General features: G+C 59.3%; 2 protein-coding genes across 3 annotated transcripts in view; one reads left to right on the top strand and one right to left on the bottom strand.

The window, feature by feature from the left end:
* The first annotated feature begins 5,930 nt into the window (after positions 1-5,930).
* On the top strand, positions 5,931-12,927 carry OTUB1 (OTU deubiquitinase, ubiquitin aldehyde binding 1). The gene is made up of 7 exons (XM_045556233.1): positions 5,931-6,079; positions 7,698-7,759; positions 8,000-8,098; positions 11,658-11,776; positions 12,035-12,119; positions 12,232-12,426; positions 12,576-12,927. Exons 1-7 carry the CDS (start codon positions 6,022-6,024, stop codon positions 12,771-12,773), a joined length of 816 nt encoding a protein of 271 aa, XP_045412189.1. The 5' UTR covers positions 5,931-6,021; the 3' UTR covers positions 12,774-12,927.
* An 872-nt stretch (positions 12,928-13,799) lies between these two features.
* MACROD1 (mono-ADP ribosylhydrolase 1) overlaps positions 13,800-26,044 on the bottom strand; it is a 140,519-nt gene continuing 128,274 nt past the window's right edge. For both annotated transcript variants that reach the window (XM_045556231.1, XM_045556232.1), the window contains 7 exons: positions 15,445-15,561; positions 14,864-14,985; positions 14,725-14,755; positions 14,542-14,615; positions 14,228-14,309; positions 14,094-14,128; positions 13,800-13,940 (listed from right to left, as the gene is read on the bottom strand). In XM_045556231.1, coding sequence (XP_045412187.1) covers positions 14,124-14,128; positions 14,228-14,309; positions 14,542-14,615; positions 14,725-14,755; positions 14,864-14,985; positions 15,445-15,561 — 431 coding nt within the window. In that variant the 3' untranslated portion in view covers positions 13,800-13,940; positions 14,094-14,123. The remainder of the gene's footprint in view (positions 13,941-14,093; positions 14,129-14,227; positions 14,310-14,541; positions 14,616-14,724; positions 14,756-14,863; positions 14,986-15,444; positions 15,562-26,044) is intronic.

The raw sequence follows: 26,044 nt of genomic DNA, 5'->3' as shown, positions 1-26,044 counted from the left end.
CTTCAGAAGTGGTGCCTTCACTCTTGCCTGGCTCCTGCCTCCACACTTGAGCTGAGTTGGTGCTGGGTGGGGTGTGGAGAGGAGTGCCTGGCTGGCTGCCCTGTGGTGGGTTGTGTGTGCTTTTCTGCATTTAAATGGCGTCTGGCTTCTTGGGAAAACAAATCCTGTTGTCACTGAGCAGGCTTTCTTGCTCATCCCCCACCCCAGCTCCCTTTTTTGGGCCAAGTTCAATGGCTGTGTGCCTGTGTGCGTTTGTCTTGTTGGGTCCAGCCTTCCCTGTTCCTCCTCCTCCTCCATGGGCTCCAGCCATTTCTTAGCTCCAGGTGCCCTTCTTAGTTGAGGGTGGGACGCTTTGTAGTATCTTGCTTTTTTTTTCTTGAGAGACAGGGTCTCTGTCACCCTGGCTGTTGTGATCATAGCTTGTTGCAACCTCAAACTCCTGAACTCAAGTGATCCTTCTGCGTAGCTGAGACTACAGGACTGCCTCTCCTGGCCTTAAAAGATCCTCCCACCTAGGGCCTCCCAAAGTGCTGGGATTACAGGTGTGAGCCACCACACCTGGCCTTTGTTGCTTTTTTTAATGTCAACTCCAGGGCCCCTTTCCTTGCTGTGCTCTCTCTATACATGCTTGCAGACTAACAGGTCCTCCTTATTCTCTCTGCTTCCCTTTTCCCTCCTCTTGACATGGGGAATCTGCCACTACTCTCCCTGCACGGGCCCTTCCTCGGTGATTCCGGTGGTGTCTGAGGGGCTGGAGGTGTCTTGTGAAACACTGCACGCCAAGCTGGAATCCTGACTGCCGATGTCCGGAAGGAACACTCAGCTCTGCAGGGCCCCATCCCTGGAGGAAGACATGGCTTTGCCTCTCCTCTGCATCTCCTTTGCATCTTTGTGACTTGGTTGATTTCTGAATAGATGCAGGTTCAGTGTCCCCTATGGCGTGAGGCTGCCAGGATGCCTGGGGCCAGAGCGGTGGGCCAAGATGTGAGGTGAGAGCTGCCGGGGGTGGTTGGCCTTAGGCCCTGGGTGTCGGAACCCATGTCTTCTCAGATCCTTTTCTGCTGGCTCTTTTTTTCTGGTTTCTGTTGACAGAGCTGAATGTAGCTCCTGCTCTCCTGCCTTCGTCTAGTCTTTCCTGGCCCTTTAGTGTGGTGTCCAGTGATGCCCAGGGACCCAGCGCCTGGACACCCTAGCAAGTTCAACTCCTGCCGTGGCTGCTGCTTCCCTGAGGAGCAAGTAGGAAGTGGTTTTCTGTCTCCTAGATGGCTCATTTCCTTCCACACAAACTGGCCGTTGTGTCTGAGGCTAAAAGGACGGAGCCTTGTTGGAGGGCTGGGAAGAAAGAAGCTGCCTTAGCCTGTTGCCCAGAGTGGGGTCTAGGATGCTGTGAGGTGTGCACAGGTTAGAATGTCAGCTGGGGAAGGGGAGAGCCCATGTTGGATGTGAAGGGCTGGCCTGAACCAAGCTAGGTTGCTGAGCTAGGGGAATCCACCTGCCACCTACAGGTACCTAAGAAGCTCCTTGTCTGGGTGGAGGGGCCTCCTGGCCATCTCCTCCCACACAACAGGGTCACCCCTTGTTCCATGCCTCACTCTGGGACACTTTCCTGTTCACATTGGCCCTGGGGGTAGTGGTGGCTTGACTGCCTACTGCCCTTCCTCCCAGGCCTGTGTCCTGGCCTTCCCTGGGGGAAGGTGCACAGCCTGCAGTGAGCGGAGTGGAGTGGGTACCTGGGCCACTCTGACCAAGCTGCTTGGCCCTTGGTTGGCTAAGTTCTGCTTTCCTTGGGCTGAGGGCACAGATGAGGCATTGGCCTCATAGCCATGGGGTTGCCACACAGTGAGGACAAAAAAGTCATCAGACAAGGAAAGTTGTCTTAAGTTTCTATGGCAGCCCCACTGCTTGCCAAGCATTTGATTGGGCATCTCCCATTTTTGAGCCCCTGGAGCTCAAAGGGGTGGGTAATGGTCCCCCACCCCAGGGAGTCTGCTCCAGCCCAGAGTTCTGTGTCTTGGGCCACTGCTCCCACCAGTGGGAAGCCAGTGGCTACAGTCAAGTCATTTAGGGCCCTGGTCTGACAAAGCCCTTAGCAAGCCCAACAGCTCCTCCAGCCCCTTTTGTCCCACAGCCTGCCAGGTCCTGCAGCATATGTGGGGGTTGTAGGGGGTAGATGTACTTGGGGGTGGGCAGGAGAGTTTAGAGTTCGAGTGACATGTTGTGTTTGAACCCCAAATTCTTTGGTTCTCAGTATGGCCACTAGGCCTGAAATCTGATCACCTTTCACTGGCCTTCCCTCACCCCAACCAAGTCAGGGGCACTGGAGCAATTCCCCATGGAGAAAGCAAGGCTCTTTGGACTCTGAATGCATTTCCTGTGCCCATGTCTATGGGGTCTGTGCCTGGCAGGCATGCCAGGAGGGGAAGGCTGCACTCACGGCAGATGCTATGTCTGGAACAGTGGACTGGGGGTTGGGACGCTTGGGCTTGAGGCCTGGCTCAGCCATTTACTGTATGGCCTTTGGCAAGTCATCTAGTCTCGCTGAGCCTCAGTTTTCAGGGCTGTGAAATGAAGATGATGTGGCAGGCAGAATAATGGCCCCCCAAAGATGTCTGTGCCCTACTCCCTGGAATGTGTATATCTTACATGGTAAAGCGGACTTTGCAGATAAAATTAAGGTTAAGGACTTTGAAATGGGAAATTATCCTGGATTATCTGAGTGGGCCCAGTGTAATCACCCGTCCCAACCTGAGAAAGACTTGGCTTGCCGCTGCGGGCTTTGAGGATGTAGGACATGGGCCATGAGCCAAGGAATGCAGTGGCATCTAGGAACTGGGGACAGCGCTCAGTTAACAGCCAGCAAGAAGGAACTGCAATCCTACAGCTGCAAGGAACTGAATTCTGTCAACCTAGCTGAGGAGGAAGCAGATTCTCCCTTAGACCCTTCGGAAAGGAATGCAGCCTGCTGAAGCCTTGATTTTAGTCTGGTGACACCCAGACTCTGACCTCCTGAACTGTAAGATAATAAATTTGTGTTGTTTTAAGCCACTGGGTTTGTGATTTGTTATGGCAGTGGTAAGGGAAGCAATGCTTCTTCCTGGTGCTGAGAGGCTCTCCCGGGAGGGGCTGGCACCAGTTGGTCGGACCCTCCGCAGACATAAAGTGGACCGAAAATAAGGCATTTACAGGATGGTGAGTACCCCAGCAAGGAGTGTAGGTGGTGTGACTTTGTTGGGGGGGGGGGGGCTCTCCCTTTTTCGCCTCTGCCTTTCCTCCTCTGCTTGCTTTCTGCCTTAGGTGGCCTGACCCCTGTAGGTGATTCAACCCAGCTGACAGCCCTGAAGTCCAGATCCTGCTCAGCGTCATGAGCCCAGCCTCTGCAGCTGTCAAAGCCTCCCTAGACCATGATTTCAGGGCTGCTGCCTGTGGACCATCATGGGTGCAGTGCAGTGGCAGCGCCGGAGGTTCATTCTGTGGCCGGGCATGCCCTTACTGCCATCTGGGCAGCTGCGTGACTCCCAAGCCTGCCCCAGGAATGGTCACCTAGTTCCCATCTTTGGCCCACCATTTGAGGCTTTCAGCTGCCCATGCCTTCCTGTGAGGATTTTGGCTGTCCCAGGGCCTATGCCATGTCTCTGTTGTCTTGGTCCACCCAGCCTGGCCCCCTTCCCCGAGAGGCAGAAGAGGTTGGGTGGGCCTGGAAGCCATGTGGCCCCGGCAGCCATGTGGCCCCTTAGGGTCTCTGGGCTGTTATGTAAATTCTTCCTCTGTGGCTGAGGTTTCACAGTCCCTGGGTCCCAGTATGGGGTCTCCTCCTCTTCCTCCACCTGCCAGAATCCATGGACATGCTCCAGTCTGGCAGGGCAGTGTGTGAGGAGGCATCTATGCCATGTTGGTACTATGGCTGCTGCCTGTCACCTTTGTGACTGTCCCAACATGCAGCAGCCTGAACCCAAGCACCCGTGCTGCCTCTTTCATTACAGGCCCTCAGCAGCCAGGGACTCCTGGCAAGCTGCAGGTGGGTTTTAGATGCTTCAGGCTAGAGAATCAAAATCCTAAAACGATAAAAGTAACAGGACAGATGGAATGGGGATAAGAGAACAGTTATTAACAACCAAATTGTCACTGAAAAGAACTGGGCAAAAGTTGGCCATCCTGGGGCTAAATTAAGAGCAAAGCTTCCTTCTGGCCATTCCCATTCTGTCTGACAAGAAGCTCCATGTCCTTCTGGTTGTGACAAAGCTGGGCAGTAGATAGGAGAGAGCACCCTCATCTACAGGCCCCTTGTACATTGAGGGTTCAGGTCTGTTCTTCAAGCCCCAGACCCTTGGGTGGGAGGGAGGCATTTACTTGGTGTTGGCAGTCTGGTGCAATCCAGCAATGAACCTTTTTCACTCTCCAGAGCAGCTTTTTGTCATCAACCATCTTTGCTCTTTGTTTGCTAAGGCGAGTTCTCTCCTGTTGATTGCAGACCTGATTGGCAGTTAGGGCTTTCATGGTTAAAATTGGGAAAAGGAATGAACAGTTTGATAGGCATAGGGTCCAGATAGGGTGGGCCTTTTGTTTTCTGAGTTTGGAAGCCACTCCAAAGGTCCAATGACTCAATAAATAGTAGTTTGTAATGTTGCTGGGATGCAGGTGTGGCATTCGTAGGCTTGCTATGAGAAGGCCAAGGTGGGCTGTGTGTGGGGAGCCCAGGCACCAGTGACACCTGCTCTAGGGCTGGTGTGAACTAATGAAAACATTCAGTCATATTCCACTGCTGTCCTTTCACAAACCAAGGAATCTGACTGGGACTGAGGCACAGCCTCCTTGAGTGCAAAAGAACTGTCATAAAAAGGGCCCTTGATAGTGAGAAGTTGGGAACCAGAGCTCCAGACTATAACTTCTCTTAAATGGCAGCATCTTCAGCATCTATAGCCTTGCCATTTTTTATGTTTATTTTTATTTTTCCCCATCTTATAGATGAATAAACTTGCCACTTTTTAAAACTTTTTACTCTTAGGTAATTCACTGGCAATTTAAAGAAAAGAGCGAGCTTGCGTATTTTTTTTTCGTTTTTTTTGAGGCAGGGTCTTGCTCTGTCTTTGGGGATAGAGTGCAGTGGCATCATCATAGCTCACTGCAACCTCATACTCCTGGCCTCAAGCGATCCTCCCGCCTTGGCCTCCCAAAGTGCTGGGATTACAGGTGTCAGCCACCACGGACGGCCTCCGTGTCTCCTTTACTCAGTTTCCTTGCAAACCTATAGCAAAGCACACACCAGGATACTGATATTGACACAGTCAAGATGTGGAACATTTGTATTTCCACAAGGATCCTTCCCTTTCCTTTTTATGGCCACACCCACTTCCCTCCAGCCCCCCTCAACCCCTGGCAACCACTTATGTTTTCCTTTTCTATTAAGTCCTAGCTTTTATAAAGACTCTGCTTTGTCACAGCCAGTAGAAGGACACGGAGCCCAAAGTTAGGTTCCAAGGCTTTGGCCTTGACACTGAAGGCCGTGTTCTCTGCTGGAAGCTGGTCACCAGACCCGGAAGGCCAGGCTCAGTGGGAAGGGGCGGTGCTGTCGGGGTCTGCGGGGGCATCGCGACGTTGGCATGACGTCCCGTCTCCTCCACGAGAAGCTGCTCAGCACTGCAGCTACAATCGCCTGCTACGTGCTGGAGCCCGCATTAGGAATGTTGCCTTAGGCGATTTTAATTTCGTCTTCCTGCTTATTTCAATAACGCAATGCGCGTTTCAAACTCCAGTGATGAGAAAACGAAATGGGCTCCACGAGGCTTTTCAGTCACCACCGGGAACTCTGGGAGACCGGGAAGACGGAGCCGAGCCAGAGTGCGGGGTAGAGGTGCGGGCAGAGGCCTGCGGCCGCCGTAGGCCTAAAAGCCCACTAGTTGACAACGCCTGAGGGGATCCCGTTGCCAGGGGTGTTGCCGAGGGGGGGCCACGAGGAGTGGCTCACTTCCGGGAGGAGGGCAACTGGTAACCCGGAAGCGGTTGGCAGTGCGGCGCTGTTTAAAGATGGCGGCTGAGGAACCCCAGCAGCAGAAGCAGGAGCCGCTAGGCAGCGACTCCGAAGGTACAGACGGAGGGAATTACGCCCGGCCTGGCTAGCGGGGGCGATGCTGGGCCAGCTGTTCCCAAGGAGGTCGGGGAGGCGTGGCGGCCGGGGCGAAACGCGTGGACGGCCCCTTCCCCCACCTCCGCCGCCTCCCCTCCCCCTCACAATGGAAGTAGCGGCCGCAGCCTCGACCCCCGGCCCGGCGGGAGGGCGGAGGTCCACCTTGGCCTACGGCCCTTCCCCCTCGCGCGCGCCTGAGGCGGGGCCTGGGCCGCCCCGCCCTCCGCCCAGCCCGTCAGCACCCGGCTGCCGGGGACCGAGCCCTCCCGGCCGGGTCTTTGCAGTCAGGCGGAGGCCTAAACCGGGGCCAAACCGTCTGCGTTGTCCAGAGCAGCCCGTGCCCGGACCGCGTCGAGTTACACCAGCTTGCATAGCACAAAGGACCGCATAGGCTGTTCGGGATGTCGCGGCAGCCCTGGGTTGTAAGGGGCTGCCGGTGTCTGCCCCTGACGGCTGCGGCCTTCTTTTCTGATAGAGCCCCCTCTTCTGGCTTTGCAGCCCCTTTCCGCCCGCCTAGGCATTGTTTTCTTAGTCCTCTGAGATGGGTCTTTCAAAAATGGTCCCACCCTCTCCTTTCCCATTTCTGAGTTGGGCCCTGGGGACAGAGTAGGTCACCTGAGTGGGAGGGACGCCCCCACTCAGAGCAGCGTAGGGGATGGCTCAACACCCAGCTGAGAATCCAGAATGGCCAAGCCCAAAAGGGTTGACGTTAAAAGTCATTCCACACACAGACCCCATTCTCACTGCACACTTGAAGTAATGAGAACTGGGAAACCCAGGCCCCAAGAAGAGACTTGTTCAAGATCATGTAAGAAAGAGCCTGGACTAGAATTCAGGTCTTCTGGCTCCTCACCAATGGCTGCTCTTAGTGGGGACCGCAGAATGGACCTGCCAGGCTCACTGATGATTCTAGAGCATTTAATGGTATACCTCTAAGGAAAGTAGTGGTATTAACGCCATTTCACAGTTGAGTAAAGGTCTCCTCAGTGAGGTAGCAGAGGATAGGTATTGTGGTGAAGAGTTCAGAGTGGAATTAGACAAACCTGGATCTGGCCACAGGTCTTTACTAGTTGTGACCTTGGGCAGATGACTTCACCTCTGCACTTGTTTTGTTAGTTGTAAAATGGGCAACCCTAACAATACCTAGGACAGCAGGAGGATGAAGGGGGTGATCAAGTAAAGTGCAGACTCCCAGAGAGCTTCCCTCAAGCCCAGAACTCTGCTGCCTCATCTTACTTTCCCCAAGAGACCTGCCTGGCCCTAGAGCATTCCCAGGCTGCTGGGAAGTGATGTTGGAAAGTAGGAAGGAAGAGAATGGAGTGTCAGAGCTGGAAGAGTGAGTGCATTTGGGGGTGATTCCCTCTACCCCTCATTTTAAGGATAAAGAAATAAAAGCTAAGAAGGGGAAGGGACTTTGCCACAATTACACAGTTGGAAGGAAGCAGGATGTAAGAAAAGTGCTTCCAGATTTTAAGCCTGCCCTCCTGCTCCTGGGCTGCTCTTGTCCTGGCCCAGCTGCCTGCAGTGGAGATGGCCGAGATGCACTGTAATGCTTGGCTTTTTTTCCTTTTCTCAGGTGTCAACTGTCTGGCTTATGATGAAGCCATCATGGCTCAGCAAGACCGAATTCAGCAAGAGGTGAGAGGCTGGAGAGGGTAGGGGAGGCAGTTGGAGATTCCTAGGCTGGGCCTGAGGCCTATACTCTATCTCTGCTTTGGAAGGCCACTTCTCCCCAGGCTGTGCTAGGTATTGGATGCCTTTATGGAGGTCACTGTGCCAGAGTGATCAGGCCAGCACCCATTTTGTAGGTGTTCTGGCTGTTAGGTGTGGGTTGCTCCATCTCCCTGCCAGAGCATGATGGGCTTCTGCCTCCTGCAGATTGCTGTGCAAAACCCGCTGGTGTCAGAGCGGCTGGAGCTCTCTGTCCTGTACAAGGAGTATGCTGAGGATGATAACATCTACCAACAGAAGATCAAGGTAGGAGCCTGGCCTGAGGGGCCAGGAAGAATCTAGGAGGTGGGGGCAGGAGGGTGCCTGCTTCAGACCTGCTGCTTGCTGGGCCTGTCCTCTGAGAGGATAGGTGTTGGGGGACACCTCGTTGCTGGTTGAAGTGTACAGGCTCTGGACTCGGACCTCAATTCAAATCTAGACTCTGCCACTGAGTAGCTGTATCCTTGGAAGGTCCCTCAGTGTCTCTGAGCCATGAGTGTCTTTATCTGTGAAACAGGGATAATGAAAGCATCTGCCCATGGGGCAGTTGGGAGACTGAGGGAGGTGATACTTGTGTGAGGCCAGGTGTAGGTTGGGCAGGAGCTGATGACTTCAGTGCTCACGTGGGCTGACCAGGCTGGTGCTGGGTGGGGCAGGAGGGTTGCTGCAAGGGCGTGTCCCGCAGCCTGCCTCCTGCATCTCTGTGGAGAGGCAGGCAGCGTGGGATAAGGGCCACTGACCTCTGTGCAGGGCCCTGCTGCCTCACATGAATTGAGACAAGTGCTTCACCACCCGCTTTCTAAGACTATGAGCTGGGGACTTTGAAATGTGACAATAGGTGCAGATAAACATTATCCAGTGCACAGTGTGGGGGTTTAGTAAATGTTACTTTTCCCACCCTCCTCTCCAAAGTACAGAGAGGCTTAGAACCTTACACCTGGAGGAGGGGCCATTGAGTAGCCAGGCAGGTAACCCAGGCGATTGAAGGTGGCCAGGTGGTGAATGAGGAGGACACCATAGCTCAGTGTCAGGCAGACAGTAGTAGGGAGTGAAGGCCCCTGGGGCAAACGGGAGCGTCCATACCTGTCACTCCATTGTTGCCAGATGTGTTTTTCCAAGAGAAGCCAGAAGTAACCAGATCTCCTGACCTATAACAGTTGGCAGCTAATGCAAATTTAAGATGTGTCGGCCAAACAACACACCTGCAGGCCAGATCCAGCTGTGTGTGATCTGTGATCCACTCAAAGCCCTTGCCGGGATGTTTGTGATCTCAAGAGGCCTGTGGAGAGATGAAGGCACTGGCTCTGCAGTCCGACAGACCTGGGTTCAAGTCCTGGCTTCACTTCCAGCTTTGTGATCTTCGGCAATGCCCTGAACTTCTTGGAGCCACCTTTGTTTTCTCATCTCTGGGTAGAGATGTCTTTTACCTCACAGGGCAGGTGCTGGGCTTAGTAAGCAGTAGGTTCTGCTCTCCCCATGTGGCGGGTTGGTGGAGTGGGGCCCTCATTTCAAGGCCTACCTGTCATGTTAGACCACCCGGGTAAAACTGAAAGAGTGGGGCCTCAGGTTCTCCTTGAATCATTCAGCCGGTGGATGTGCGAAGGTCTAGAGCATGCTGTCTGCAGGGATCTGCCCTTGTGCCCCGACACCCCCATTCTGTGTGCTGTGTCCAAGCCCACCTTTTCTCCCTGGGCAGGGACAGGGCTGTGACAGCAAAGCCCAGGCAGACCTGGGTGCAGACTTTGCTCTTCTGTCAGCTGGGCTCCTTAGCATAGTGCCTGGCACAGAGTAGTGCTCAGAGTGGCTGTTCTAGTAGCAGCATGGTTCGGGCTCTTCGTACTCGTGGTGTCCTATTGGCTTAACATGTATTGAGCACGTACTGTGCTCTAGGTGTTGTTTTCGGTACTGAAGATGGAGTGATGACTAAAACCACTAAACTCCAGCCCCCATGAAGCTGTCAGGTCAGGGTAGACAGACAGACCCAGCAACGAGGGTGCTAGGATGTGTGGTGTGTCAGAGGTGGTAGGTGCTGTGGAGAAAAATAAGGAAAAGGAGATTGGGAGCAGGAGGGCTTGCCATTGTAAACTGGGTGGTTGGCAGAGCCCACTGAGAAGGTGGCACCTGAGTCTCATGGACTGGAAGAGGCAAGGGAGCAGGGAGACGTGCCAGGAGGTGTTTGTAGTAAAACCCGCGAGGGTGGGAGTGACTGGCACCTGGTGGTGGAGGGGTGGGGTGGGAAGCGTCATACTGGGTGTGTGGAAGGTAGAGCTGAAAGGACCCTCAGTTGGCCAGGACGTGGTGAGGGATAGAAGTCGGCAGCGGCCAGAAGGCTCTGGGCATGAAGGGCAGAAGGGCCGGTGCTGTGGGTGACTGAGGTGGAAAGGGAGCCTGGGGGAGGAGCAGGGGCTGGCAGGTCAGCAGTGCTAGGCCGAGGTGCCTGTGGGACCGCTCAGAGGTGTGGGGGAGGGGGACGTGAGGATTGAAATCAGTTGTGGGCTGAGATTTCCATCTGGGGCTGTTTAAATCCTCAAGACTGGTGTCCGCGAGAGAGCAAGTACAGTTTAAAAGTGGAAGCTGTCCCAGGCCTGAGCACGGCACATGGCAGGCACTGTGCATGGTTGTGGGTCATGACTGTCCTCTGGCAGGTGACACACAGGATCGTGAGAAAGGGGACTGTATGGTTTGGTGGCAGCCCCGGAGGTAGGGTGAAGACAAGGGGTGGCGGCATGGCCAGTGGTGAACCTGCCGCTGAGGGCTTTGTCCCTGCAATCGAGGAGGGCATTTGTGACCTTGGCTAGAGCACAAGCCTCCTGTGGGAGAGGAGAAGTGGACACAGTGAGGGCAGACAACTTTGAGGAGTTTTGCTATAAAGGAGAGCAAAGAAACTGGGGGAGGTGTAGCCAGAAAGCAATGTGAAGTCAGTGACTTTTTAGTTTTAGAGCAAGAACCCGCTGTATGTGTGTGTGGCAATGGGTCCAAAGCAGGAGGGAGAGAATGGATGCGAGAAGAGGGGCGTGTTTACTGGACCCGTGTCCTTGAGCCCGAGGGAAGGGACAGGCTGGACCAGTGCAGAGTGGAGGGGCAGCTTGGGTGGCAGCTGGGACAGATCCTCTGAGGATTTGGAGACAAGGCCGAGGGTGGATGTGCTGGTGGGGGTTGAGGAAGTCTCAGTGGAAGAGGACACAAGGTCACTGGCTGGGGGAGGGTGGGAGCCCAGGCCAGGGGAAGGAGGCATGCTTGTGTGGGAGGTGCAGTAGACTGAAGACACTCCACTTTGTGTTGGGGGAAACCAGAAAAGATTGCATGGAGATGTACCTGTGAGTGGGCAGGGCGGGGTGTAGGGGAGGAGGGAGAGCTGCAGGCAAAGGCCTGGAATGGGAGAACTCTTCTTGGTCGGGGCTGGGCTGGGCTGTGCAGTGGGGGCCCCAGACGCCTGGCTGAGGTGTGGAGCCGGCACCGCAGCCCTGCCCCAACTTGCTCGCTTGCCTTGAAGTTCTCTTGGGTTGAAAGACTGGAAAAGCTGCCTTGGTCAAGGACGGATTCACTCACCTGTTTTATAAACAAACAGCCCTGTAGGCCCAGCAGCACTCTGGGGACCCCTGCAGACAGTTTGCACTAAGTGCACAGCTTCCTGAGGTTTTCTGGGGCACTTCAGGCAGTGGGCACTGAGTGACTCGGTGCCGCATTCAGCAGCCTGGAGTTAGGAGCCAGGGGGGCAGGAGCTCGGAGCTCAGCTGCTACCTGCTGTGGGGTGACCGTTGTGGGGGCACATGCCAGCCCTGGCTGGGCGCGTGTTGACGGGCGGGCCGGTGCCGCCCCTCTGCAGGACCTCCACAAAAAGTACTCGTACATCCGCAAGACCAGGCCCGACGGCAACTGCTTCTATCGAGCTTTTGGGTTCTCCCACTTGGAGGCGCTGCTGGATGACAGCAAGGAGTTACAGCGGTGAGGAGGGCAGGCTGGCGGGCACCTCGGGACATGGGCGAGGGCACCCTCCTCTCTGGGAGGAGAGGAGGCACAGTTCCACCTCAGGCCAGACAGGCTGCGCTCCTGCTTGGGGCTTCCGTCTGAGCTGAGGAGGGAGCTGGCCTTGTCTGAGGTGGGCCGTGGTGGCTGCGTCCTTGCCCCTGGGCTGGCCTCTCTGGGCCCCTGCTCCGCTGCCCAGGAGCCCATGCTGGGCCTCTCCTGCCCTGTCCCCCACAGGTTCAAGGCTGTGTCTGCCAAGAGCAAAGAGGATCTGGTGTCCCAGGGCTTCACTGAGTTCACAATTGAGGATTTCCATAACACGGTGAGCCCTAACGCCCCTGTCGGCTCAGCCGGGGTGGAGGGTGGTTCGCCTGGCTGTGGTGGGGTTGACCCTTCTCCTCTCTCATCTCGCCCCTGTCCCTCCTCGGGCGCAGTTCATGGACCTGATCGAGCAGGTGGAGAAGCAGACCTCAGTAGCCGACCTGCTGGCCTCCTTCAACGACCAGAGCACCTCAGACTACCTTGTGGTCTACCTGCGGCTGCTCACCTCAGGCTACCTGCAGCGGGAGAGCAAGTTCTTTGAGCACTTCATCGAGGGTGGACGGACTGTCAAGGAGTTCTGCCAGCAGGTGCCACCCCTCCCCGCGTCTCTGCCTTGGGTGCTCCCTTTTTTTCCTCTTGCCTCAGGGTGGTGAGCTCTGGGGCTGGGGGTGCAGCGGGGCTCAGTGCGGCCTGGGAGGGGCACTGAGGCCCAGCCTGACCTGCGCCTGTGCCGCAGGAGGTGGAGCCCATGTGCAAGGAGAGCGACCACATCCACATCATCGCGCTGGCCCAGGCCCTCAGCGTGTCCATCCAGGTGGAGTACATGGACCGTGGTGAGGGCGGCACCACCAACCCGCACGTCTTCCCCGAGGGCTCGGAGCCCAAGGTCTACCTTCTCTACCGGCCTGGACACTACGACATCCTCTACAAGTAGGGCCGGCCCGGCCTGCCGCTGCCCTGCCTGCCCTCCCCTCTGCCAGGCGCTAGACATGTACAGAGGTTTTTTGTGGTTGTAAATGGTTATATTTCACCCCCTTCCTCCTGTCACACGACCTCCCGTGTTTTATTAAAGGGGATGCTGGTGGTGAGCCGCGTGTGTGCGTGTCCCTGCTCTGCTGCTACCTGCCCGCCTGGCTGCTCTGTGTCTGGCTGTTCCCCTGCCCCCAGGTGGGTCCCCCAGCCTTTCACCTGTCCGTCCCCAAGCTTCCCCACCAGGAGTTTTGAGGGGTCCAGGCCTCTTGGGGACCCCTCCTGGTTCCTTGGAGTTGTGCTTTCTTTCTTTAAGGCCTCCCCCTTCCCTCTTTAGCTGGCCCAGGGGATTCCATGGGATCGTGGAAGTTGCTTGGGGACTTGCCTAGGGTCCCAGGGCTACCCACCCTTCCAGCTGTTCCCTTATAGGCCTGCCTTCTGTGCTGTCCTGGCCAGGACCCCAGACCCCAGCTTCTTGCCCTCCACCCAGGGGTCTGCATGGAGTCCATATGATGCTAGGGCCTGGCTCAGGGCAGGTAGAGGAGCTGGGGCACCCACCATGCACCCCCAGGTGGTGCCAACCTGGTGGGGTAGCCTTCAAACCTGTGGTCGTCCTCAGGCCTATCCAGGCAGGGCTTGCAGGTCCCCAGTCTTGCCCACCCCTAGCCCCCTGCCTGTGCCTGCTTTGCACCCCCTTTGCTTGGGCTATGGTGTCTCTGCATTGCCTGCCTTTCTGCCTTCACCTCTTTTCTTCCCCCCAGCATATGCAGGGTCTCAGCCCCCAGGCTGTGAGCTCCTTGGGGCAGCCCTCAATAAATGGAAGTGCCGCTGCTGCCTCTGCCGTCTGGCCCGTGCCTCCACCCGCCTGCTCACCAAGAGCTCTTGCCAGCCCCTTTCAGCCAGAGCACCTGTCCAGGGCTCCAACCAACACACCTCTGAGCTGCCTCCCTCAGCCCAGGCCCAAGCCAGTCAGAGCTCAGACAGTAGGAGCTGCCGCAAAGTGATCTTTATTAGGCTCCTGGGGGGCAGGGCGCTGTGGGAAAGGACGGAGTGGCCAGGATTGGCCAGACCCAGGCCGAGCTGCAGGCTTTGGCAACCTCTCAGAGCTGGGAGCGAGGTCCCGCAGGCGGGTCTGAGGGCAGAGAGTGGAGATCAGAGGTTGCTGTGGGGTCCCCCAACCCTCCCAGGCTGCCTCCCTGGCTTCCCTTGCCCTGCGTGGGGGTGAGCGGGTGTGTTAGTGGGGGTTAGTCTAGCGCAGCCACTCCACGGGCCAGGCCCTGCTTACCAGTCCTGGTCAGGGTGGGCTGCGGGAGCCTCAGGCTGGAAGGCAGAGGACAGTGAGAGCCTGGCCCAGGGAGGAGGGGGGCTGGGGCAGGGGCTGGCGGAGGGGCGTGCCTGTGGGGGAGCGCCGTCACGTACCCACGGGGAAGTAGTGGGGGAGCAGGTGACGGTAGATGTTCTCGTCCTTCTCGAGGAACACGCAGATGATCAGCCGATCCACCTGCGCAGGGGACTGCTCAGCCTGGGCCGCAGCCTCCACACCCCGCCCCTGCAGGTTCGCACCTGTCTCCCCCTGTGTCCCCTCACTCGCTTCTCCCCACCGCTCAGCGCCCTTGCGCAGAAGCAGGGAAGGAGGGGCCTACGCTCCGCACCCTTGCTCCCCGGGCATGGCTGAGCAGCCGGGCAGCCAAACCAGGATTCGGACCCCAACCTTGACCGGGCCCAGGCCCCACCTTGTCCTTGTGCTGCTCCAGCCACTCGCGCAGCGTGGCCAGTACAACCTCGGCCGCCGCCTCACTGGGGTAGCCTGGGGGCGGGGCGGGAGTGAGCGATGGAGTCCCGGGCTTTGGCCCCTCTCGGCCTGGTACCCCACTGCCCGCCCCTGGCTCTTGGTCCTCTTCTATACCCCTACTCACCAAACACGCCGGTGGAGATGCAGGGGAACGCCTAGGGCAGGGGTGGGGGGTGAAGGGAATTTGGGACATCGTCACTGCGCCCCGCCTCCCACCCGCCTCCTCCCAGGGGCCGTCCCCCACCTCCCCCGGCGCCCCTCACCGCCGAGCGGAGCCGGTGCTCCAGCAGCAGGTCGAGGCTGCTCTGGTAGCAGCTGCGGAGCTCAGCAGCCTGGCTGGCGCTGGGCTCTCCATGGGCGATGGGCCCCACCGTGTGAATGACGTCTGCGGGGTGGCAACGGGGTCAGACCGGCTTGGGTCTCTACGCGGTCTCTCCGGGCCGGTCTGGGCTGGAAGAGCAGGAAACCGCCTTCTCCCCCCAAGTTCTGAGGTTCCCCCGAGGAAGGACCCACCCATGTGGGCACCAGGTGTGACCTCCACCCGCGCACACCGGCCCGCATGCCCACAGCTGGCTGCACGCAGGCTGCGTTCGGCGCCCCTCCCCGCAGGCTGGGAGCGGGGGCGCTCCCTGGGCTCCTCGCCTCGCGTAGGGCCCTCCCCAGCCTCGGCGGCCCGCCCCCATCCGCTTTGGGTGTGTGCGAGGGGGCTCCAGGTCCTGGCACTTAAGGTTAAGAAATGCCCCCTGAGGAGGCTTCAAGCAACTCTGTGGGGGCCGCACCCCCAATGCCCCAACTAGAGGTGTCCTGAATGCGCCCCACGGCTGCGGGGGTGTCGGGGACTCACATTTGGCTGGCAGCTTATAGCCGCCGGTGATCTTGGCCTTGCCGGTCTCGCAGCTCTGCAGGGTCCGGCACTCGTCGGTGAGCAGGGGTCCGGCGGCCCGGTGAATGCAGCCGTCCACTGCGGGGGACGGGGGTGAGCCGTGGGGCTCCCTGCGTCCCTGAGGGGTCAGGCCCGACTGATCCCGCCTTACAGAACAGGCTGAGGCCCATGGCTGAGCACTCCCAATCTCAAGAAGCCCCCTTGGCTGTGCTAGGACCAGCCACCGCGCCTTTCCCCCCGCGGCCTGTGGCCGCTCCCATCACCCCCGCCCGGAGTTTGTTTCCTATCTGGGGAAACTGAGGCGCAGAGGAGGGTCGCAGCCGGGCCCTACCCTGGCGGGAAGCGGGACGGCCGGCAGGGGGCGCGCCCAGCCCGCCCTGCTGCTCCGGGCCCCGGGAGGCGGGGTCCGTCCGCCAGGGCAGGAACCGCGGCCCCGGCCCGGGCGACCGCGAAGCCCGCACCCCGCCCCCGCCTCCAGCTAGGTCCCCTACGCGCCATCGGGCCCGCGGGCAGTCGCCGCCTCCGCCTGGGCCTCAGCGTCCGTCCGCGCCCTAGGCCCGCCCCACGGGGCCGCCGCAAACTCTAGGGCCCACTTCACAGAGGAGCAAGTAGAGGCCACCTAGATACAGATGGCAGCTTCGATCCGGGGCGGAACCGAGTCTTCCAGCCCCTTCCGGGCCCCACAGCGCGAGCTGGACCCGGCCTTTCGGTGTCTCAGGGCGCAAAGTTAATGAGCCGCCTCGTTAGCGCATCCGGCTTAATTGCAGCTGAGCCCGGGCTTGTTTATCTGAGGGCAGCTCCAGGGCCTTGGGAGGGACCCTGGGGACCCCGGCCCAGATAAACATCTTGGGCTCCCGCAGCCTGACCTCGCCCACAGCCAGGTGCTGGCTCATCCCTCATTGGCTGCGGAACTTTGTCCTTTCCCCTCTCTTAGCGTCCACTGTCTTATCTGGAAAGCTTCCTGGCATCACAATGCCCGGCATGAGGAAAGGACCGTCATTTCCCCATTTTACAGATGCACAAACCAAGGCCCTTTCTCCTTCTCCTCCCTCCAATGTCTTGACACAGGTTCAGGGACACCAGTTGGACCACTCCCCATCTTTATTCTGCTTTTTTTCTTATGCCCTGTGGGGCCCAATTAAACCTAATTTTTCAACTTCACTTGGAGCTGGCAGCAGGCAATTTCCCAGGGCGTCCTGGGGGTGGGGTGGGGTGGGTGGGCAGAGGGGTTGGGGGAGTCCTGAGAGTGGCCCAGGGCTGGGTCCTTCCTGCCCCTCCTCTCCTGTGCAGGGATAAAGGCAGCTGCAGCCACAGAGAGGAGGCTGAGAGTGGCATGAAGGCAGGGCGCCCAGGTGGTGTTCGACCTGGGGCTCACGGCGCAGCGTCTCTTCTGGGTGCGGGTGCCGTGGAAGCACCCAGCGCAGTGTGCAACGGCAGGGACTGAGGAGCTGGGCCGCCTGAGTTCAAACCCCAGCTCTGCCCACACACATGTGATCCAGGGCCTATCACTTAACCTCTCTGGGCCTCAGTTGCCCATCTGTAGAATGGGATAATAGTCGTAGTCACCTTGTAAGAGCTGTTGGAAGGATTAATCGAGTTAATCCTTATAATATGCTTAAACCAGTACTTGGCATAAGTGGAGGTGTGTGTTACCATTATTAATGACGGTGTGACAGGCACGTTTGGGGGATGTGTACACCTGTGCCGGGAGGTCAGTGTGTAAAGGGTGTTCATAGTGTATGGGGGTGAGCACAGGACAGCTCTCCTGGGAGCCTCCCGCCCTGCCCCAGCGCCCCCAGCCACTGGGCCCCCGGCTGCCTGCCCTCTCTGGGTGCTAACGCCCTGTAGGCGACCTTGGCTGCGGCGGGAGCCGTGCGGAAGTGGAGCTCAGCGAGGTCTGTGCTTCAGGGGTTTAATGTTTCCTGCGGAAGTGGACAGGCCCGCAGCCAGGCCTTTGGGGCTGACCTGGGGGCATGAGGGAGGCGGAAGGGGTTGGAATTGCTGGCAGAGGCCTTGGGCTGGACACCCCCCTCCCCAGCAGTTTCCAGAACAGGGCCAGGGCCATCTGACTGCTCTGCAGGTGCCCAGGGGAGATGTTCCCTCAAAGCACAGATGAGGGACAGGCCCTGGGCACCCCCTGCCCCGCCCTCCCCTGCAATGAGCCAAAGCCCAGCCTGGCCCTTCTTGCCCACCCCCTTCCCTGTCCATACACCAAACTTCTTGCTCTCCCCCTCCCCGGCCCCAGTGCAGAGCGGAACCCTCACCCTGCTGTCCTCAGCCATAGGCCCCAAGGGCCCCTCTGCCACACACAGCCCCCTTGGCTCAGACCTTGGGCCAACCTGAGTCCTGGACATTTGGAGGATGAGGCAGATTCCTGGGGTCCCATCCCAGGGAAATGTCCCTCCTATCCATTCCCACCTGAATGAGCCACCCTGGAAGTGCTGTCATTTTTCTTGGCTTGTAGAAGAAGAAACTGGAACATAGAGAGGGAAATTGCCCAAGTCACAGAGCTGGAAGGTTGGGTTCCCGGGCTCAGTGGCTGTACTCCCTCTGGGACCTTAAAAGGGCCTCTCTGTCCCTCTACCCACCCTCAGCTGTCTGGCTGGTGTTCAGCCCTCCTCATCTTAGCCCTTTGGGAAGGCTTGTCTGAACCTGCTGCCCCCTCCCACATCAACACGTGCCCCTCCCAACAGAAGGACTGCTTTGGGGACCTCTCCTTGCTGAGTGGTCGGAGGCCACCTGTCTTTCTGGACTGTTCAGCTGCCCCCACGTGGCTGACTAGCAACTCCTCTGGCCCCCACAGAGAAACCCCCCTTCTCCAGCCTCCCTGAGCTCTTCCTCCTCCATGAGCCGTGTCCCCAGGCCACTCCTCGGATGCTGCTGCCTTCGGTCGGGGGCCCTGTCTGCCCTTGCCCGGAGCCCTTGGAGACCTCTCTCTGCCTCAGCCCTGGCCTCTGACCAGCCCCTGGCCCTCTGCCCCGGTCCCAGGCACCACCCACTTGGGAGACCCTGCCGTGGTGGCTGTGTGCACGCTGCCCTGCAGCTCTTTCCAGGACAGGAAGACCGCAGGCGGCCTGGGCACGCGAGCCCATCGGGGCGGGGGAGGCTGGGGAGGGGGCGGGCAGGGGCCGGAGCTGGCAGAGGTGGAAGCCATCCACCAAGGCACTTAGGATGCCTTGGCCGCTATTTAGGGTGCTGTAATATTCATGAAGGGAAGATTAGATATTTAAATTTATTCAGCAATAAATGCGTCTCAGTGGGGGAGCATTCCTCATGCTAAACAAACAAGCAAGCCGGGGCCAATTAATTATTTACAGGAACACGAGGAGGCCTGTGGCCTGGGGGACCAGGGGGGCCTCTGTGCCCCTGCCAGAGGACAGGGGCCTCTCCCCTCTTTCCACTACCCCCCTCCGCCTCCACCATCCTGTGGGGCCAGCCCCTGTGCATGGCCTTCTGGGGTTTCTCTTCCCAGAATTCCTGGCCACAAGATTGCTGGTGGCTTTGGGCAAGTCACTTGATCTCTCTGAGCCTCAAGAGAGTTGCAGGGAGCACTGAGAGATGCCGGGAGGTGGCGGGGCGGGCAGTGGGGGCAGACTGAAGGCTGGGGATTAAGCAACTTGTCCAAGGTCTCTCAGGTAGAGGAGGCAGAAACTAAGACCCACATTACTAACCCCCATTTTATACAAGTAGTGACTAGGGCTCAGGAGGCAAAGCCACTTCCTCAGAGTCACACAGCAAAGTAGGGGCTGCGAGGCCTTACCTGGGCAGCCCTCCCCCCTGCCCCAACATTCCTGGCCCCGTGAGCCCTGCGGCAGACCAGTGAACGAGAAGGGGGCCGGGCCGGGCCAGGTGGTGAGGGGCTGGGCTGGTCTCCGGCCTGCCTCCCAGGGGCCGGGCCTCCTGCCTCCCTGCTCAACCCCAGGCCTCTGAAGTGAGCCCCTGGAGCTGTGCAGGGGCAGGACTTCCAGTCACGCAGCCCCTGCCCTGGCCCAGGAGCTACTCAGACCCACGTCTCTGCCCCCAGCTCTTCCACCCACTTGCTGGGTCACCTTCACCTGGCTCTGCCTCAGTTTCCTCATCTGTAAAAGCGCCTCCCTCCTTGCTGGGCGTGGGCATTCAGTAAGAGATGCACCAAAGCGCCTTGCACCTTGCACTCTATCACATTGTCACCCCCTCTTTACAGATGGGGGACTGAGGCTCAGTCACCAAGGCCACAGGCAAGACTCCTGTGCCCTGTCATGCTTTCAGGGCCTCTGTTCCCTGGGACTGGGGCCCACGCCGGGGGTCTCCCTGAGAAAGAGGGCAGGAGGGGCTGGTGAGGGCCTGGGGAAGGCAGAGGCCAGAGCTGGGGGCTGGGGAGGGGTGTGGCTCTCAGCCCAGGAAGGCGCAGGGGTCAGAGCCTGGGGGCCACTCTGCACCTGGACAGGGGCAGGGACCTCCTGGGAGAGCTCACAGCAGCCACACCTGGTGCAGCCAGCAGCTGCCACCCAGACCTCAGGCACCTCAGGTCCTGTCCTGGTTTCCCTCTCGGAAGGAGGGCTACAGAAACGCCCAATGCCTGGCCTGAGCAGGGCCAGGCCCCCCGCGCAGATGGGAAAACTGAGCCCCTGAGAGGGTATCAGCTGCACCAGGGGCAGATGCCCGAGCTGCTGCACCCCAGGCCCCCACCCCTGCAGAGGGCAGGTGCAGCCATGAAGCCTGGGTAACTGGCCCACCCAAGGCCCTTGTACCCTTGTACCCTGGCCCACCCCACGCCCTCTACCTCTGGCCTCCATTCACCTCCTAGGCCAAGACCCTGAGCGGTACCCCCCATTGTCAGAACCGCCTGTGCCTCTGGTCACTCATTCAATCAACAAACCCAAGCCAGCCGTGGCTCTGTGCTAGGCTTGGGCTCAGCCCCGGGGAGATGCAGAGCCCACCCTCACCAGGCCCCACCCTATCAGTGCCAAGGCGGGTGGGTGCCCCAAGGAGAAGATGGATGGACGACAGCTCCAAGATGTGATCTGAAATTCATTACAGGGTGAGATCAGCTCCTTAAATGGGGATTTGAAAACATTAGGGCTTCATTATGTACACAACGGCAGTGCCTCATTCATCATGCAAAAATCACTCCCGTTATTAAAAATCCTTGTGGCAGCTGCATGCAGGGGCTAGGTGGCATCTTGCCTACTGGGGGTGGAGCATTAGCCCCACAGGCCGGCCCAGCCTTCACTGGGGCCATGGGGCAGTCCGCACCTGGGGGCTGAGTCCCACCATTGCTCTTACCCAGGGTAGGGGGGGAGCAAGGTTCAGCTCTGGGGGCTTGGTGCCTCAGTTTCTTCATTTGCACAATGGAGGTGCTGAAGGCGGGTCCCACGTGCTGAGGTGAGGGCACGGAGATCCCTTAGGGGGAGGTGCAGCCAGCCAGCCACAGAGTGACCCTCAGAACACATCTGGCTGCCATTAACACCATCCTCATCACCAACTGGGGCCAGGCAGAAGTGTCAGGAAGGCCCAGTGGCCTTTCCTTGGGGAAGGGCACGTCACGCCCTGCTCACAGAACCTCCCATGGAATAAACTCCTCAATGCAACACAGGATGCAGGGGACCTCTGGGCTCCCTCCGGCCTCCTGCGCCCTCCCGCCTGGCACAAACCGCGTGCCATTCAACAAATGGGGGTGCCACCTGCCAGCCCCATGGGAGGGCCTGGATTTCCAGTGGGGGACACGGGGCTCTAACATCACAGCAGTGGAGAAATGGGAGGAGAAAATGGAGCTTGACTGGGGGGGGGCACCACTTAGCAGTTGAGAGGCCCCTCTGAGGAGGTAGCATTTGAGCAGAGCCCTGAGTGATGGGAAAGAACTGGCTTTGGGAAGAAGATGTTGGAGGAGAGGTGCAGGCCAGAGGGCTCAGCCAGGGCAGAGGCCGGGGCAGGAGCAGGACCCGCCAGGTGAGGCGGCAGCCAGGTGAGTCTGGAGGTGGGGGGAGGGAGGGCGGCAGGACCGGTGGGAGGCAGGGAGGAAGCTGGGATTGATTCCAGCCCAGTGGGAAGTTCTGAGCTGGGGAGGGACATAAGGGGGTGGCCTCTGGGGCCCTTTGCTGTCCCCTCTTCCTGGCATGGCTTCCCTTCCACGCGGAAGCGTGGCCCCCACCCCTACGCTGTGCCAGGCAACTCTAGGTCAGAGCGTCCCGCACGACCAGCCCGGAGCCGGCGCCCGAGCGGGGCGTGGGCTGAGCCCAGCCCAGCCAGGGCCACGCGGGCCGCGCTAACCCGAGCAGCCCCGCCGAGCCTTTCCCCAGCGGCCGCCGAGGCAGTCGCGGCTCAGCAGGGCGATGGGAGACGGCTGAGCGGGGCCATGGCAGCGGAAGGCGAGGTCTGAATGCCGAGAGGCCCGGCTGATCCTCCAGGCCGCCTGCCCGTAAGCAGAGGGGCCCGCGGGAGAGACAGAGAGGGGGACGGCGGCGAGAAGAAGATAAAGAGGAAAGAATGAGAAATGGAGGGAGAGCGTGGACAGAAAGGGAGAGGGAGCCGGCAAGAGAAAGACCCGAGGGAGAAGGAAGGAGGGACACAGAGGAGAGGGTCGCGGCTGGAGTGTGAGGAGGGGACAGGGTGGACCCCAGGGTGGCAGGTTCCCCCCCACCCGTGGAGAGAGGCCCCCTGTGCGCCTGGGAGAGGAGCTGCACCCACACCACGCACAGGCCCCTGGGGCCGCGCCTGGGCACAGCCATCCACGGACACCTCCTGTCTGCCTGCGCACGGCCCTGGGGGAGTGTGACAGGGAGACTGGCAGTGCTTGAACAACCGCACACACAGGACTCTGATTCCCAAGAGTGGCGCGATGCCAGCCCAGGGCGGGCGGGGGCTGCCATATCCCAGAGTCAGGACAGTGCCGGGCACCTGGCGGGGAGTGTCAGGGAGGCTGCCCTGATGTGGGAAGGTGTGGCAGGAGGGCGGAGGAGCTCTCAGGCACAGGGCAGCATGTGCAAAGGCCCAGTGCCAGGAAAAAGCCCCGGCTTCTCTTGGGTGTGAGGCGCCTGTGACCGGGTGTGCTGCCGTAGGGTGCAGCACGGTGCAGAGCTGAATGGCGGGAGTGCAGGGTGGCTGCACCCTCCCAGGCACGCGCTGGCTCCTGCAGGTTTGGGTGGGGTGTGCTGAGCTCCAGAAGGCCCCAGGCGGGGTGGGGAGGGAGAAGGTTCCATCCTGCCCTGCCCACCTGCTGGGTAACTGCCTGACCCCATCCCACCCACCCCTGGAGCCCTGGAGCTGGCCCTCCGGGCACTGGCCAGGCCACAGCAGAGATGGCGGCCACGCAGGCAGAGGAAGGCGGCCCTGAATTAATCTGTCACTAAAGCTTGGCCGTGGCAGGCGCAGTCATGATTTAGATGAATAATTGAAACGCTCCGATACATTTATTATCCCTTTAGTGCAAAAGTGGCAGAGAAAGACGAGGGGTAATTGAAAAAGAGCGCACAAATCTCCCCGAGAAAGCTGGCTCCTTATCGCCGAGTAAACATTTCAGTCCTAATAAACAGGAGAGACGCGCGTCAGGGCACTGTCGATTCCTTCCTGATTTAGGACCTGCCTCCCTTCTTACCATACAATAGGAGAGTGTTTTAAAATTTTTTTTTATTGAGCCAGTAAAAGCTTTCCAGGAGGGGGGTGGGAGAGAGGAGTGGGTCTGGTGGGGAGGCTGGTGGCTCTCCCAGGCCCCAGGCCCATCAAACCTCCCACAGCAGACAGGACCCTTTCCTTAGGGGGGGGTCTCTCTATCCTGCTGTACCTGTTGAACTCCTATTCAGCCTTCAGAGCCCAAGTCAAATGCTCCCTCTGCTGGGACCTTGCAGACCAAACCATGTCTCCTTGAGGGCAGAGCCAAGTCCTGAGTCCCAGCATTTGGCACAGCACCCCCAACTCAGAGGGAGCCCCAGGAAGGAATGGGGAGCAGGAGGGCAGAGGGGCTTCCCCAAGACTCACTGTGTTGCCAGCGCCACCCAGCTTGGCCTCAGGGCCTGGCGGGGGGTGCAGCCCCAGAGTGAGGCAGGCCCGGAAGTCCTGTACCTTCCAGGCTAAGTCCCTTTAGCCCCCAGCAGCTCCTGGGGCCTCCCACTGAGGTTGGAGGTGCCTTGCAGACTCCCTTCCCTGCCCCCAGGGGCCGCAGCCCTCTCCTGCCCTGAATCACCTCACTGATGGCACCAAAGCCCCACAGGCTGGGCCCAGGACCCTCTTCGGGAGCTCACGGGCACCACCCACAGCTCCCCGGTGAGACAGGCAGCTGGGGGGTGGGAGTAGGGAGCCCAGGTGCTGCATCCCTGCTCCCAGGCAGGGCCTGGCCTGCCAAGGGCGTGACTAAGCTCTCCACCACAGAGTGGGGCTGTCCTAGGTAGGGGCTTGAGTCCCCCAGAGCCCTGTCCCCCAGCACACATTCTGAGGGCGGGGACAGGCAATGAAGAAGAAACATAAATGCAAGTGGCATAAAAGGCTGTGGGAAAGAGTTGAGCAAGGGAGCCAGGGGTGCCAGGCGGGTGCTGCGGCCCTTTAACCAGCGCAGCTGGGTGGCAGGACAGCATGGGGCGTTCAGTGCGTGGATGGGGGTGATGGGTGAGTGGGCAGGAGGGTAGGTGGGGGGGTGGATGGGAGAGTGAGGGCTAGAGGCCAAAACTCCTGCAGGGGAGGAGCCCATGGGAGGACAGGGTCCATCTATGCAGAGTTAGTGGGGACCCCGCCTTCTGCAGGGTGGGGGTTGGGGCTGGGTGGACGGGGATGGTGGAGGACAGAGGACATCCAGGGCCTGGGCCAGCTCCATCCCAGCCCCAGGCGGGTGCTGGTCCCTACCATGGTCCCCTCCCTGCCACCTCCACCTTGTTCCAATCACATTAGCAGAATGACAGCCCCAGCGAGCCCTTGCAGCGGCTCCATAAATCTCGGCCGGCGTTAAAAGGCTGGACTCCGGGCTCACTTCCTCTGGGGTCGCGCCGCCCCATCCATCTCTGCGTCAGTCAGGCTGTGCGAGAGGCCTGTTCCAGCCTCCCCTCATCCCCAAAGCCTAGAGGGACCTCCCCCACTGTGCCCCACAAAGTCTTGTCCCCCAAGTCTGGCCAGGGCAAGTGCCCCTTGACTTCCCTGAGTGAGGTCACTAGGCCATCTATTAGCCACTCCTTGATCTGCCTTAATTGTCCACGGTTTTTGCCTGTTGTCTTTGGGGTAAGTCCTTCGCTTAATGTGTAGGGCTGTCTTTACCTTTACCTGCAGTTCATTCATTCATTCAACAAACGTTTATCGAGCACCTACTATATGTGCCAGACCCAGTTCTGGGTGCTCAAGATACAGTCTTTCATTTTCAGGGGGGAGAAGTCATGGAACATAATAAAAAAGTGAATTATGCAGCGTGTTAGGGGGACACATGTGCTCTAAGAAAAATAGAAACCAGAGCAGGGGGAGGGTCCAGGGGGTGCCAGGTAGGGCAAGGTAGGCAGCTGCCATTTCAATTAGGGCTCAAGGTGGGCCCTGCCCAGAGAGGGCATTTGGTAAGGCTTGTAAGAGGTGAAGGGAGTGCCCACGTGGACATCTGGAGGAGCAGCCAGTGCAAAGGCCCTGGGGCAGGAGCGGGCTTGGCCTGTTCGGGGAGGCTGGGGTGACTGCAGTGGAGTGGGGAGGGTGGCAGTGTGAAGGTGAGCCTGAGTGGTGGTTTGGGACCCTGTGGGCCATGGTCAGGACCGTGGCCTTGGCTCTGGGTGAGATGAGAGCCCTGGCAGGGTTTTGAGCAGAACAGGCCCCACAAGTTGATTTAGGATGAAAGGCCTACACCTTTTTTTTAAAAGAGACAGGATCTTGGTCTCATCCTGTCACTCAGGCTGGAGTGCAGTGGCAGGATCATAGCTCGCTGCAGCCTCGAACTCCTGGGCTTTGCAATGGATCCTCCTGCCTCAGCCTCCCTAGTTGTTTGGACTACAGGTGTGCACCACGGCACCCGGCATCCCCACACATCCTTGATCCTGTATCTTCCCTTTTTTCTTTTTCTTTATTTTTTGTTGATCCTGTACCTTCCTGAACTGAATGGCTAAAGATCCAGCTCCCCGCATGGTCTCCGAGGCCGCCGTGTCTTCCGTTCTCATCTTCGGAGCCTCCCGAACGCCCTTTCCTGCACTTCCAGGCTTCTGCCTATGCTGTTCCCTGTGCCTGGGACACCCTTCCCACACTCTTCACCGGGCTCACTCCTGCCCATCCCTGGGTCCCAGCGGAGGTGCCACCTCCTTCCAAAAGCCTTCCTGCTGCCTAAGCGCCCACGGTGCCTGTGCCCCAGCCCACCCCCACCCGCACAGCACAGCCGAACCGGTCGTGGTGGGCGCTCTCATTGGCTCCGTGAGCTCAGGGGACAGGCCGGTCTGAGCCCAGCAGTGTCTGTCCCAGCACCAGCTCTGCTGGGTGACAGATGAGTGGAGGCGGGTGCTGTGGGTGGAGCAGGGCAGCAGTCAGATCGCTCAGGCCCACGTCCTCCAAAAGGATGGGCTTTGGCAGAGGGTCCTAGGTGGCCTGTCTGGGGCCCACAGTCCCTCGTGCAGCCCCTCATGCCACGAGGCCTCCG

The sequence above is a fragment of the Lemur catta genome, chromosome 7, assembly GCF_020740605.2.
Source record: "Lemur catta isolate mLemCat1 chromosome 7, mLemCat1.pri, whole genome shotgun sequence".
In the NCBI taxonomy this organism is placed as follows: Eukaryota; Metazoa; Chordata; class Mammalia; order Primates; family Lemuridae; genus Lemur; species Lemur catta.
This window is presented reverse-complemented; position numbering and strand designations above follow the sequence as displayed.

Excerpts from the sequence above, each read along its gene's own strand:
- OTUB1 (XM_045556233.1), top strand. The coding sequence starts at position 6,022 with ATGGCGGCTGAGGAACCCCAGCAGCAGAAGCAGGAGCCGCTAGGCAGC. Across the intron at positions 7,760-7,999 it reads AAGACCGAATTCAGCAAGAG|ATTGCTGTGCAAAACCCGCT; the intron begins GTGAGAGGCTGG and ends TGCCTCCTGCAG. Across the intron at positions 8,099-11,657 it reads TCTACCAACAGAAGATCAAG|GACCTCCACAAAAAGTACTC; the intron begins GTAGGAGCCTGG and ends GCCCCTCTGCAG.